General features: G+C 48.7%; 1 protein-coding gene across 2 annotated transcripts; it reads right to left on the bottom strand.

Moving 5' to 3' along the window:
• Positions 1 to 508: 508 nt before the first annotated feature.
• On the bottom strand, positions 509 to 12703 carry pdpn (podoplanin; the record flags this gene model as incomplete). Of its 2 annotated transcripts, XM_084479058.1 has the most annotated exons (4): positions 12076 to 12702; positions 2776 to 3228; positions 2349 to 2457; positions 509 to 1002 (listed from the first exon to the last, which is right to left on the bottom strand). In XM_084479058.1, the coding sequence occupies exons 1-4, from the start codon at positions 12137 to 12139 to the stop codon at positions 996 to 998; spliced, it is 633 nt and encodes a 210-aa protein (XP_084335184.1). In that variant the 5' UTR covers positions 12140 to 12702. The 2 variants fall into 2 exon arrangements, with proteins under 2 accessions (XP_084335184.1, XP_084335185.1); XM_084479059.1 differs by lacking the exon at positions 509 to 1002 and having other exon boundaries at positions 2345 to 2457; positions 12076 to 12703.
• Positions 12704 to 15316: the final 2613 nt, after the last annotated feature.

Genomic DNA, 15316 nt, shown 5'->3' with positions numbered 1-15316 from the left:
AACTTTGGCTGGTGGTCTGAATACCTTTCTAATTGTTCTTTGGACACAGCGGCAGCAGCAGAGTCTGAGCGGCTGCTGCGTGTGCTCCTCTGCGTTAGTCGAAAGCTTAAGGGAAGAGAAACGGTGAAGAGATGGACAGAAATGATCCGTGGACTAAGTCAACCTCCTCACATTTTATATGTACATCCTTTTGGAATTCGTAGCATCCTTTTGCCGAACTTTCACCAGAACATAAAAACCTTTATTTTGTTTGACGGAAAAACTAACATTGGGGCCATTTGCGGCCCCCTTCCTTGTGGCATTAATCGGTCTTGAGATTAACACCGCCCACGTCCAGGGGTCGCCCTGCTCACAGCACCACTGGCCAAATAACTTAGTAGCACGTCTCTTTATAAACGCAAACAAATGGGCCTTGAAGGTCTTCTAGAGAATTCGCCCCACCATGTTGGGTTCTGGGGGGGGGGGGGGGGGCGGTGGGGGGTTGTAGTCGGTGTGGGTGGGATGGAGATGAGGGGTGGGGTGGTGGTGGTGGTGGGTGGAACTGTGGGAGGAGGTGCGGATGATTGCTTGTCCTTTTTCTTCTCCACCAGCCCACCGACACAAACATATAAACACACACACACACACACACATATACAGAGACACACACACAAAGACACAGGCGCACACACAGGCGCATTTACACACACACACACACACACACACACACACACACACACACACACACACACACACACACACACACACAGGCGCACTCACACACACAGGCAGGCGCACTCTCACACACACACACACACACACACACACACACACACACACACACACACACACACAGACGCACACTCTCTCACACACATACACACACACACATACACTAGTGCTTGACTAGTGCTGATAGCATGGTTGTTTAATGACAGGAAATGACATCACATTTCAGTAGTTCACAATTTCCAGAACTTTGGGCGCTCCTGCCTCTTTGTTTTTCCTTCTTCCCTTCATGGACTGTGGGAAAGAGAGGGAAAAGAAGAAGAAGGGGTTACCATACAGCACGGGCCGGGGGAAGAACAAAGAGCTGCAACAGCCCAATGTGTTCCCCAGAACCTCAGATAACATTCACAGGAGAAGAATGGCTAGGTCCAGGGCTAGGCTTCTGCTTCAGCGTTGTTTAGGGTTATTGAAGGCCTCTGTGGACGAGTTCTGCTCATTGATCCATGATCTCGTCCTGAATTAGAGAGCTATTTTGAATTGCCAGTGGTGCAGGCATTCAAAGGGAAGTCTAGGAGGCACGGCTTGGTTTGGTCTGGTTCAATTTAGAAATTGTGGCTTTTCACGAAGCCATTAATTGCCGTACAGTATTTGATTGGAAACCGGTTGCAAGCAATGGAATATGGTTGCAATCGTTGAAGTGAAACCTAAAAATTGGCAACCCGCTTGCTAATGGTATCATATGTTTATGCCGGTAAGACAAGATAAAATAAGACTTGATGATTAAAGCTGAACTGTTGACGCTAGATAAAAAGCCACAAGCTCCTCATAGCTTCCTCTTCTCAAAATCTTTTTCAAATGTTGATTATCCAGACCGAAACTGAAGTAATCTTCAGAGTAGCCGTAGTGTTTACTACAAGTAGTTATGGTTTAATGACAGACTGTCAAACCGAAAGGGGTTACATTTGTATGAGCCCAACATTAGAAAGGCCAACAGACAAGATGTAGAAACCAGTTAGAAAGTTAGGACGAGATAGTTGGGTCAGTGGTCAACAAAGCGTGTCAGGTCGTTCTGTTAAGACTGGAATCCACACAGTATTAAGCAGGGGTCTCAAGTCATTTTTCACGGGGGGGGGGGGGTAAAACAAATATATAATGATGGATATATTACAGAAACCAAGATGCCCGCTTTTTTTTCACGATCATGGCTTTCTTGGCTTTCTTGGCGGCCCTGCGACATGGAGACACAGCGGTCGTTCAGTGACACGTGCAGAGACATTCAGATCCCGGTGCCACCCTGCTCTCTGATGGGTGTGGTGCGCTGGAAAAACAGCTGTTATTTCCAAGACGTGCTTTGCCATGCGTATACAGCCCAGGATCCCGGGCCGGTTGTGGTCTGCATGACATCGCAGTACTCTGAGACAGGCGCCAGAGTTCAACGTCTTTCTGAGGGGATTCGCACCAACGCCTTTGTCATTCAAAGCTATTGCATCATGGGAATCATGCGTGGTGGCGTAAGTTGCCGGTGATCACGACATAAGCGTGCGTGTCTGCCACTTAGCATGCACGTGTACGTCTGTAATATGCAAAACGCAGAGTTTTTTTTTGGTGTTTTTGATGACCGAGGCTGGTGGGGCACTTACGAGTATTTGCCCATCCTCCTCACGAAGGCGATGACCACGGCGATGACGATGACCACTGCGATCAAGGCGCCGATCACCACTCCGACCACCTGGCCCGAACTCATCCCTTCTGCACGACAGAAAAAAACATCTTTATACTTATATATTTATTTATGTATATATTTATATATATATTTATGTCTACTTGCTTCTTTACACTACTGATATTGTTCATTTCAAAGAGATGAACGATATAGAAACAGAGGGTAAAACAACTATAATGGGCTAGATTTGATTCGATGATCCAAACATAGGCTCCAATTTCTAAACCTTTTCTACATTAGCGACAAAAACAACAATGCCCATTGGTTAGCTTGGTTTGAACGCTATCCTACGCGTGAGCTCGGTTTGAACGCTAGCCCACAGGAGCCCCCCACATAGCCCTCACCTTCCTCCACCTCCACCTCGCTCTCGCTCGCGTCTGTCTTCTCGTCCACCATGGGGTCTGTGGGTGCAGCTGTTTCCACCACGGCAGCCTTTTCTGTAGCCTCTGCCGCCGCCTCCGTCGCCTCGGCCGGCGAGTCGGTGGCCGCGGCCGTGGCTTCCGCGAGGGCGCCCTGGGTGGTGAAAGCGTCTTCCGCCGTCGCCTGCGCCGTCACGGCCTCTGTGACGGAATCGGTGGCGGCTCCCGTGGAGACTTCTGGGGCGGCCTCTGTGTTGACTTCAAGGGCGGCCTCTGTGGCTTCTTCGGGGGCGGCCTCTGTGGCTGCCTCTGGGGTGGCTTCTGTGGCGAATTCGGCAGGGATGGCTTCTGGTTCGGTGGCGGGGGCCCCGGTGACCACGGTATACTCTTCCATAGCCTCGGTCGAAGGCAACAGTTCTTCAGGGAGACCTGTGGGACCTGGGGAGGAAGAGCAGGAGGAAGAGTTAGGAGGAGACGGGTGGATGATCCCATGGTTGGATGTGGAATGTGGGGATGGATGGATGGATAGACGGATCTAAGGAGGAAGGATGTGCGGCTGATGGAATATATATCCTATGCTGTAAAGTAGCCCTAATTAAAACAGACACCTCAGCCCTGATCACTGGCCCCTTTTGGTGAGTCCCAGGGTAAATATTCATACTCCTCTCGGACACGGTCTCCCACATCCTCTGTCGGGACGTCATCCCGTGAGGTCATCCTGTCCCCCTCCCTTCTGAACACCTCCGTTACCATGGCCCCCAGAAACAACATGGCCACCGCACCCTGTGACTCGCGTAAACGTCTTGCAGCCCAGGCCACACCTGCTGCTCTGCCCGGAATACTGCTGTTTCCTGTCTCATGGGCATTCCGCAGGCCCGCCAGATCTCCGCGTAGATCCTTCCAGAGGAAGTCGTACGCTAGGGGGGGGGGGGGGGGGGGGCGGGGGGGGGAGAGAGCGGGCACAGGAAGCCATGTCAGGGGTAATTTAACCCCCTGTTGTTCTACAATTAGGTTGTTTAAAGGAGGAAAGGGGGCTGAGGAGGGAGTCGTCGCTGAGCCACAACACAACCGGGCTTTTAACAAAGAGTTTCCCTTTAAGTGAGGTGAAGAAGACCTTCGAGATCCTGTGGGAGTCTGTTGATACGATCTGGGCAGTGTAAAAATAACACCGCCAAGAATGTTGCCGTGACCTTTTAATAAAACCGTCCTGAATGGTAATTGACAACACGGGGGTCGTGTTTCTTTAGTTGATTGTCGTGTTTTGACCCATTAGTTACCCATCATCATCACCATCAGCATAATGATTTAAAGTAAAACAAATAATGGAACGGGAGGCCACATGTGAGGGAGATTCCGCGGGCGTGTCGTCGGTCGGGATGTCGGTCGGAGGAAGGCTGCCATTTTACAGAGGATGACTGCATCCACGAGGACATGTGTTTAACGCAGTGCCTCTCATCAGGGCTTGGACCAGGAAGGGCCCTGACTCAAACCCAGCCATTTCCCCTGCAGTAACCGAGTGCTACCTCCCCTGTGATTCCAACCTCCTCCCAAACCGCAACCGAGAACCATAGCCTGGACAGCGCAGCTACCAAAAATGAAGGAGGTAGATTTCACCGTGGCACCGAAATTACCGCCTACGGTTTACTTTCCACTGGCAAGACGAGGTTGACCCAAAATCTGTTTTTTTCTTGCTCTGGTTTTTACCCCTACGAAAAAGAAACCTTTTTTCTTTTCCCCCCAACCGTCAGTTCTTCAGCTCCCTCTAAAGCGCTCCGACACTGGAATGAGAGGTCCTCTAAACTTAGCCTCTGACATCACCCTCCCTCGAGCCCATGAGTCCGATTGTTCGGGAATACTGATAATAGCGCACAACGCTCCGTATCGGTATAAATAACTCCGGGGCGCTGGTTATCAGGCTGCCGTGGCACCGTTAGAGCTAATTCCCTGTTCATTGGCAACAGGTGTTGTACATTGAGAACCCCGCCAACCCCACAGACGTCCATCCCTCTCCACTCCGACTAAGTAGCCATCAGGGGGGCATGGGGGGGGGGCTGGGGGCTTTTGACCACGGCGTCTGTTTGGAATGTCTGTATGCCATGATACGCTTTGCAGAGAATGGCCTTGCCACGATGAGTAATCACATGCCCCACAGACCCCCGTTACTGCCGCCCCCCCCCCCAACACACACACACACTCACACACACCCACATCCCTTTTAGACACAAAGCACACACATACGCTCTCAAAAAACACACACACACACACACACACACACACACACAGACAAGCCAACGGGTGCAACAGATACACACGCCTCCCCCTTTGAGACACTCCAAAATACACACACACACACACACACACACACACACACACACACACACACACACACACACACAGTCACCCCACCCACCCACCCACCCACACCCACACCCACACACACACACACACACACACACACACACACACACACACACACAACCCAAGCATGGCCCGCTTACAATTGTTTCATTATGTCCACACAACTCTCCCACAATTAGTGCTTAAGTAGTGTTTCCTTCCCGGGGCTGTGGCTCGCCTGTGCCGAATACAAACGTCAAGTTTTTGTCCCCCTCCCCCCTCTCTCTCTAGTCTCTCTCGGCCCTGGTAGACTCCTTAGCTAAACCTCCACACTTCTCCAACCTTATGCTTTGATTTTTCCTCTCCTCTCTCTTTCTTTCGCTGGGCTCTTCTTCCCTGCTCCTTTCCCTTCTTACCGCTCATTCTACCCATTACCTTTAATCCTTATTAGGCCTTTCATTATTCCTCCTCTCCTCCACGGAGAGCACGGGAGGCTAGGGCTACAGCGAGACACCGGGCGGGAGACAAGGATAAAAAAAGGGACATGAGACTGAATGAGACCCAATGATCCAATCCTGCTCATTAACCCGTTGGTATTATAAAACGACCTGTGATGCCGATTTAAAAAAATGCAATTTGAAGGTGAGAGACAAACAGACAAAGAAAGAGAGAGAGTGAGAGAGAGAGTGAGAGAGACAAGCATTGAGTCCGTGTCTAGTAAAGCATGATCAGGGGAATGAGTTACAAGACACGTGAGACGTACCCCATAAGTCTTCAAAACACAAAAGGGGGAAACACACAGGTTACACAGGAACAGGCTGAAGGGAGGGGTTGAGAACATTATGTGTTGTTTGTCCATATATGGGCGTAACCGTCCAAGACATTCTGCCGGTCAGTGCATCTACTGGTCTTGGGAAGGTAAGAAGACATAAACAGGTTTCACCCGCTGGAGCCGAGATCTTCTCTAGCTAGCACACTGGTATGAGGGGTGACCTAGGAGCCACACCCACCAGCCACATATGTGGATGTTATATTAGTCATACAAATAGACACAACAACTGACAAATGGTGGGCCCATATAGACCCGACCCTGCACAGGATGAAGGTCTGTACACTCTTCCCCAGAGAGAGACGACTAAACAGCACAGAGTGAGGGGTTGAAGGGGCGAGAGTAAGAATATGCGCAGTGGAAAATGGTAAAAAAAAAAAAGTACAGAATGTCTCTGAATGTCTTGAAGTGAATAGCATTCTGGAGGGAGCACAGCCCTTGACTCATTCCCTCTACAGAGTCAGACGTCTTCCTGTCTGTCGCTGCATTAACCAATCCCGCGCAAGCCTCGTAGCAGACGTCCAATAAACATTCAGGAGCATGTGTGCGATGCGTATGCCTTCAGGAGTGTGGTCCTGAATGACGAACGTGTGAACCATGTGTTGAGGATTTTGTGGGTCCACGTCAGCCACAGCTGATGTTGTTGGTGTGCTGGTACTCCTACACCTGATTGCTATACTGATAGAAATACAGAAAACCTCACGGAAAACGTGTACTTACATTAACTGGGTGAGGTCATTGAGCATAATAAGAGATTTAAGTTTAAATAAGATCCTGAAAAATATATCTACATTTAAAGCTAAGGACAAAGACAAATAATACAAATGCAGATTGTAGGGTCAAGTTTGGGACAGATGATGCAATGTCCTGCCAATGAATGACTGTGTGGCTGGCGTCCTTTCTTTATTTGAGTGTGGTTGACAATATTTCTGTGAAAACAAAGTCCTAATTATGTTGATGATGTATTTCGTAAGAATCCTTATCTTCTAATCCTCAAATCGTGCTATGTGTATTTCACATGTATTTGACCCCTTTCACAGATCGTCACTCATATCCGGACACTTATCTCACAGGATATATACAGAAACTAGTATCTGCAAAAGCAGATACTACTATTTTGTACCGTGATAATATCTCGCCATGTTGTCTCAAAGTCTTGCTAATAAAATACCAAACGCTCACAACGCAAACGGACAAATGTAAAGAGAGGGAGAATGACGCATCGTATGAATGGAAAGAGAGGGCGAGCGAGGGAGGGGGGCATTGTGTAACTAGCTGCATGGGAGGTGAGGGTAGGTGGGGTGGAGCAGGGCTGTGCCCCATCCGCCCCACGGCAACACGTGAAGACAGAGACACACGGCACACAGAGAGCAGCTTTCTTTGTGTATGTCTCTGTGTGTGTGTGTGTGTGTGTATGGGGCTACGTGGGTGCATGCTTCTGTACACGTGCGTGCGTGCGTGTGTGTGTGTGTGTGTGTGCATACACATGCATGCAACACAAACACAGCCTAGCCACGCAGGGCCGTCCATCGTGGGGCTGCCATATGCTGGACGGCGTCCATCTGCTCTCAGTATGCGGGAGTGGCGGCGGCGGCGGTGGCGGCGGGCCCGACCTTGGGTGTAGACCAGGATTTATTTAGTGCTTTATCGCGCTGGTGGTCTGAGGAGGTGGAGGAGGATGAGTCAGAGAGACGGGCCCCTCCTGGCTGTGTCAGCACTCAGCACCGACCGGCACGAACCGGCGCCTCCTCCGCCCAAACCCGTAGGAGTCACGGAGTGCCACGCTACCCGGGAGGGGGGCCGGGCACTGTGTGTGTGTGTGTATGTGTGTGGGGGCGGGGGGGGGGGGGGCTGGTGTGTGGTAGTGGAATCTGCTCAGCGATTGTTATCACACGGGACCCAGCACGCGGCTGTTTGAGCCTGGCTTTGTTCCCTCGCAGTAGTATCACGCATACATACACACACGCACGCACGCACGCGCACACACACACACACACACTCAGACAGGCACGCACACACAAACACACACTTCCTATCTGTCTTTGTTAAGGGGCCGACATGTGGTTACATCAGCCCAGTGAACAGCCCAGACAGTCCAAGTCCAACAGTACAGATTACAGGTGGGTTGGAACATGATTTAGGCTGCTTCCATTTCATCCATGCTCAAACCGGATGCACTCAGAATGAAATAAAACAAAAACACAGTTCATATGATTTATGGATAACCTTAATAAACGAGGGAAACGCGTTGATAAATACAAAAAGGACACCTGCTTTTCTGTCAAACAAACCCAAATACTGTGAAAGGGATATCTCTAATAAATAATGATACCCTGTTGGATAGCGGTGTCGAGTGATACATCATCGAGGCCCTAAACGTTCTAATCTGAGGAGAGCTTCAAATCCGACCCCCTACACATCATAAAACACCCTTCTGCTTGTGTAAGTGTACACTTACACAGCCCGGGCCAACTCTGTCTTCCCTGACGTGTACCTCAGCCTGCTGTTCACTCCTGCACTGTATATCCGATTTGTGTGGGTGCCAGACATTGGAGACATCAGTCTGTTCTGATACAAGAGCAAATGGAGGATCTGGTCTTTCTTTAGAGAGAGAGAGAGAGAGAGAGAGGGAGGGAGAGAGAGAGACGGAGAGAGAGAGGGTGAGAGGAAGAGAGGGTGAGACAGCTAGAGAGAGGGAGCGAAAGAGAATGAGAGGGAGGAAAACAGAATGAGGAAAGTAGAGATAGAGAGAGACATAAAAGACGGAGGACATGTGTGAAAACGGCTTATAAGAGAGAGGGGGGAAAGAGAGAGAGACAGAACAAGAGAGATATTGGGGAAGAGAGAGGGAGAGAGAACGAGAGAGATATAGGGGGAGAGACCAAGAGAGAAAGACAGAGAGAGAGACACTGGCATGGCCTTGCGACTTGTTACTGGAATGCCACACTCGTCCAACCAAAAGAGACTGAATTAGCCACTTGTTGAATGTCTGCCACACTGGGAAAACACATCATGTGGCCATCAAGCTGTGGACATAACACACACACACACACACACACACACACACACCCACACACGCGTGCCATCACACGCACAGAAGCAGACACTCATCATCTAAAAGGACCCTCCTTTTCCCAACACTCATGTCTCTCTCCTCATGAAACGAAAGCTTGGGAGTGTCTGTTGCCTGCTTGTTTTCTTGCGAACATCCTTCCCGCTGGGGACGGACAGCCGGGTGACGTGAGGAGCGCTTGTGTTCCCCAGCCTCTCCCCTCGCTTCTGGCCCTGGGGCGATCAAAACCATGGGGCTGGTGTCTGGTCAGACACGAGTGGCTGACTCCAGCGATTGACTCATTTTCATTTTCTTTTCTTTCTTCCAGTGGCACAGACAGAGGCCATTGACCTCTTCCCCCCCCCCCCCACCCCACCCCTCCACCCTCCCCTCTCTCTCCCTCTTTTACTCCTGAGCGACCAGATGCACCGGGAGCAGTAAAATGCCAGGGAGTGCAGACAGGACATCATTACCAGGCAGGGTAACAGGCTGAAGATGGCGGGAGGGGAAGGAAGGGAGAGGGAGGGGAGTGGGGGAGCATTTCTTTTTTGTAAAGGATGTTTGGGGTTTGCAAGTGGGCAGCGGTTTGAAGAGAAAAGAGTCAACGCAAATATTGAAGTGAAGAGGGCCTACATGGCATGGATGATGACCCCCTGCAATGCTTCCACTTTCAGATCCCCCCACCTACTTTCCCGCCAAAAAAAGAACCAGGAGAAAGGTTTTTTTTTTTTTTTTTTTTGGGCTACCTTGTGTAGTTGCGTTTTTCCCTACGTTTGGCTATTAAGAGCAGAGCAGCATGTTAAACAGGAGGCCCCCCCTAGGCCCCAGGCTGCCATTTAAAAATAGACCCCAAGCACCTATCAGTCCCTCTCTGTTCCACCAACCCCACGCCCCCTGTGTGTGCGTGTGTGCGTGTGTGCGAAGGGGGGTTTATAAGGAGGGGGTGGGCAGCAGGAAAAGGGGTGGGGTGGGGTGGAGGAAGAGGAGCAGAGGAGCGTGTCAATGTGTGTTTGGGAGGGGGGGGTGGGGGGGGCTAAGTTTGACACCCCGCCAAAGATGGGTAAGTGAAAACTGGGGGGGACACATAGTAATGATGAATGTCACCTCGTGGAGGGCAAGACCTCTCTCTCTCTTGCTCTCTGCCGTGTCTATGACTCTCCACACCGCGCCCATCCATATGAGCCTCTCGTTAGCGCTATTTATATGCATACACATACGCGCACACACTCACACCCTGGCTACCCTCCACCCCCCCCCCCCCCCCCCTCCTCCTGGGTGGGGGGGGGGGGGGGGGGGGGGATTGCCTTGATCAAGGAAGCAGAGAGAACAGCAGTACAAGGAAATAGAGAGAAAGAGAAAGACAGATCAAGAGTGTGGGCTGAGAGAGAGAGAGAGAGAGAGAGAGAGAGAGAGAGAGACAGGGAGTTGGGTGATTTTGGGAGAAGAAGAAAATTCAAATTTCTCAATTAAATTAACAAAAACTGCAGAGGGGAACGGGAGAGGCAGAGACATGTGTTTAGGATATAGTGTTCACTGTAACACACACACACACACCCCACCCACCTACATCCACACCGACACCCCCCCCCCCCCCACCCCCCCACACACACACACACATACACACACACACACACACACACACACACACTTCCCCATGTATATACGAGCGCTGGTTTGGGAGCCTTCCAGAAGGATATTCCTTCCACTTTGAGATCACGCGGCGCTCCATTACATCACATCGGCGCCTCTCTCCTATCTCTCAAACACTCACTTGGGGCCATCCTGTTGCCAGCTCCGTGTTTAGCAGAGTAGCAGAGTTTAGGAAGTATTGTGGAGGAAAAAAAAAGAGATTGGTTTACAGATGAAGACACAGGTTGGCTGTCAGAATGAGCCTGGTGTATATATTTACCCCGGCCTTAAACAACCCGAGTGCCCAGATTGCTTTGTACACCAACAAGCAGCAATAAAAAACGCTAGCTCGGATATCAAATTAAATAAAAAGGGACTTGTGATTCCTTGACATTCAAAGGGGGATGAACTGCAGTGAGTAAGAGATCAGATGTCGGTGGAAAACCGCCATCGCGGCTTTACTTTTTTTTCCTGTGCCGAACGAGACGGGGTGTGGAACAGACAGAGAGAAAAAAAAAAGTTTATGAGAGCAGGGCCGAAAAGTGTGTGTATGGAGTCAGTGTGTGTTTGTGTATGGAGTGTGTGTTTGTGTATGGAGTGTGTGCGTTTGTGTGTGTTTTGCGGAGGGCAGAAATCAGCAGTAGGTAGAGAGAACAGAGAAAAGATGACTGGGGACACAGTGTCCTGGACTTGAAAGCCCACCACAGAGACACCATAGAGAGAGAGAGAGAGAGAGAGAGCTGAGAGGAGAGAGAGAGAGAGAGAGAGCGAGAGAGAGAGAGAGAGAGAGAGAAAAAGAGCGGAGAGAGAGATAGAGAAGCAGACAAAGAAAGAAAAAAAAAGATCAGGAGAGACCTCAGAGACCATAGGGAGACATAGAGAAACCATGGAGACATAGAGACGTAGAGACATAGAGAAACCATGGAGAGAGAGAGTGTGAGAGAGAGTCAAAGAAAGACCAGAGAGAGAGAGCGTGAGAGAGAGACATAGAAAAAGAGGGAGAGAAAGGGACATAGAGAGACCAAAGAGTGTGAGAGAGAGACATAGAGAGAGAGGTATAGAGACATAGAGAGAGCATGAGAGAGAGACATAGAAAGACCAGAGAGAGAGCGTGAGACATTGAAAAGACATAGAGAGAACATAGAGACCAAAGAAAGTTTGTGAGAGAGAGACATAGAGAGAGAGGTAGAGAGAGACATAGAGTGACCATAGAGAGAGCGTGAGAGAGAGACATAGAGAGAGAGGTAGAGAGAGAGAGACATAGAGAGACCATAAAGAGAGAATGAGAGAGAGACATAGAGAGAGAGGTAGAGAGAGACATAGAGTGACCATAGAGAGAGCATGAGAGAGAGACATAGAGAGAGATGGAGAGAGAGAGACACAGAGAAACCATAGAGAGAGACATAGAGAGACCATAGAGAGAGCGTGGTTGACTTACTGGCACGTGTGATGCCGCAGAAGGGACCGGCCAGGGCCAACAGGATCAGCAGCTGAACTTTCATGGTGGCGATCGAACTTCAAACACGAGGAAAGAATATTGAGGTGTTCTCGTACGCACACGTCTTCCTCCGGGTGTCAGAGAGAGTTCCTCAGGAGGGCAAAGAGCAAAGGCACCGGGTTCAGCTCGCGCGCACACCGTCAGCCTCTCCCCGTCTGGGGTAGGAAGAGCGGAGAGGGTCAGGGAGGTTAAAAAAAAACCTAAACGCCGAAAAAGAATCCCAAAAAGTTTTTTTGAGTTGATTTTTCTTTTGTCTGGAGGCCGGCAGCAGTGGGGAGGCAGGAACAAAAGGAGGAGCTGGAGTTAGGAGTGAGCTTGAGTCAGAGTGAGCTGATGGTGGGTATACTGGGAGAGTAGAGAGAGAGAGAGAGAGAGAGAGAGATGAGCGAGAGACGCAGAGAGGGAGAAGTGAGTGAGAGAGAGAGAGAGAGGTTTGAGGATGTTGAGACGACAGGGAGTACAGAGGCGCTCTGCTGGTGTAGAGGAAATGGTGAGAGAGAGACTGTAAGTGGAGCAGCTATGGAGGAGGGGTGCTGTAAACTGGGGTGGATGTGTGTGTGTGTGTGTGTGTGTGTGTGTGTGTGTGTGTGTGTGTGTGTGTGTGTGTTTGAGGACGGGGGGAGTTAGGTACAAGGGGTGGGGTTGGGGGGGGGTTGCCTGGGCAGTACTAGGCAGTAGTTAGGTGGTATACAAGTCCATTTGGTCCGGCCCCCTTTCTATGCCGTGAAGCCCCGGTAATATTAGTCACAAACACGCACGCCGACCGCAAAAACAAGACAAACAGCACTGTGGTGTTTAGACTAGTGTGGACTTATCCAGACAGACACCTTAAAAACACCAACCAATATTCGTCTACAACTACGGAAAAACACAGGCGAGTCAGTGAATGAACAGAGAGATTACATGTGTTAGCAGTGATAGTGAATGAATGAAATGCTTCATACAGTGAAGTGAGGGCCAAGGGGGATGATAGTCGTTGAGCAACGATTTCAGTTCCACCCTGTGTTTTGGTTTTTAATCACATCCCTCCAGATTCAACGGTTAGTCATTTAGTCAGTCCAAAGCATAGACCATATGAAATCCAAAGTTAATGATTTGAACCGGGCAAAAAAAAAAGGGCCGTGGATGTAAACTTCGGCCCACAACGGTGTGCGGTTTTAACGATCTCTTAACACAAAGATCTTGTTGCTTCTGTCAGGTAGAAATGTTAGCTAGAGAAATGGGATTCTTTAGCTTTTTTAAACCCACCAACCTCTCACCCCCGCCGCTCGTCCAATGAGGAGGGGTCGTAAATACAGTTGGAACACTGTGTGACTTTCACACAGCACGAGCCCGGTGGTCCGCCGCGAGGAGACACCCGAACGAACGTCATTTTGGCACGAGGCTGCCACCTGTTGGACGGTAAACGTCATGGACAAAAATGTTTAAAAGTTTGAATATTGGACCAAAAAGTTATGCTAGTGGAAATTGTCTTTGGGTTTTTCCCCCGTTCAAAAGATATAAAATGTGGGAATTGTTTTTTTTTAAATGTGTCAATTTGATTAACTTTGTAAAATAAATAGAATGACTTTCTATAGGCCTACATCTACTTTAAATGCAATTAAAAATATATACCATCCATAATTGTCCCTAAATATTGATTATGTAATAATAAAGGGCCACTTATCAATTATGATTGACGGCAGAAGAACCACAGAAAAAAGTTGTGCGGTAAAAATGGTCAATGACATTTTAATAAACACTGAAACAAAACGTAACAAAGCGCCATACACAGAATATTTATGACACACACACAAAAAGCCAATGCAATTTTTTTTCAGCACTTATTTACAATATACGGACGGTATGTACACAATGTTGCTCGAAGCACAAATAACAAAATACTTTCCCATACTTCAGTTCTCCTCTTCTGCTCTCACCTGTCCTTTTTTTTTTTTTACCAGTTCACGGGCGAATGGGCGGAGTACATACAGATATTTACAAGGACAACAACCCACTAACGTACAAAGATAGATATATGTGCTGCCCAGCCCAACACAGCATTCAATGTCAATAACAACAACCTTTATTCCCTTGTGAAGAACTTTGTCCATCTTGTTTAGAGTTGAGCTCTGTCCAGAGAATGACCACTTTAAGATTGTTTGTTATATACCCATTAAATAGAAAAACATTTATGTGTTGTTGTCTCCATGGCTCTTTTGATTGGTGAACGTGTATATTACGACCTTAAAGAATCGATGCACTCTGGTAGGCTACACGATGACAAAATGAAAAGCTCACCGTCAATAATAAATAAAGATAGACAGAATGTAGAATATTTTCTCCTAAGTCTTCGTTTTCTCTCTGTAATGGTTCATTAATATATATTTTTTGGTGGAACAAAAGGTCAGAAGAGCAATTCTTCCCCATTTAATGCTACCATGTTTATCATTGTGCAAAATCAGCGAGTTGTCCTAATCAATGCCATCATCGATTGGTACTTAATCATTAATTGACCAGCACAATACTTTAGGTCTCCATTATCCCCCAAAATCTTTATCGCCGAACATGTCTGAAGTCTGGTGTGTACTCTGTGTCTGGAGATTATATAGCATACCTTTTTGGGTCAGAATGTCCCAATAATATCTGGTCTCAGTAAGCTAAAACTTGGATCAGCACTGGGGTGGAGCACCAATAAAATATAAAAACATCCCAAGAAATGAATATCGAACATTAGGATTTCATCAACCAGGTTCAACGCTTCAACAGGTCAAAGTTCACAACAATCACTCAAAAATCAAGGTCATCTGTATTGTTCTGCATTTGGAATACGAAGAGTGAATCCTGTCCGCCCTACTTGTATGCCCTGTTTGGCCTTTATTATTATTATTATGGAGTACAAACACACTAGGAACGCAGGGCGCCTTAACAAGTGATTGAGACGTGGGTTGACAGATTGTGTCATGGGGGGCAGCTCAGAGCACAATCCCACCCATTGAGATGAGATACATGGCTTTAGATTGGCTCTGACATCACGGGGCAGATGAAACTAAGACCCTGAGGGCACTATTCTTATTCAAATCATACATGCATGCAGTGATGCATGTGAACACGTACACGCGCGCAGACACCACACACAAACACACACACACACACACACACACACACACACACACACACACACACACACACACACACACAC

This window comes from Micromesistius poutassou, assembly GCF_964030765.1.
Source record: "Micromesistius poutassou genome assembly, chromosome: 15".
Lineage (NCBI taxonomy): Eukaryota > Metazoa > Chordata > Actinopteri > Gadiformes > Gadidae > Micromesistius > Micromesistius poutassou.
The sequence above is the reverse complement of the archived record's forward strand: the minus strand, read 5'-3'. Positions and strand labels throughout refer to the sequence as shown.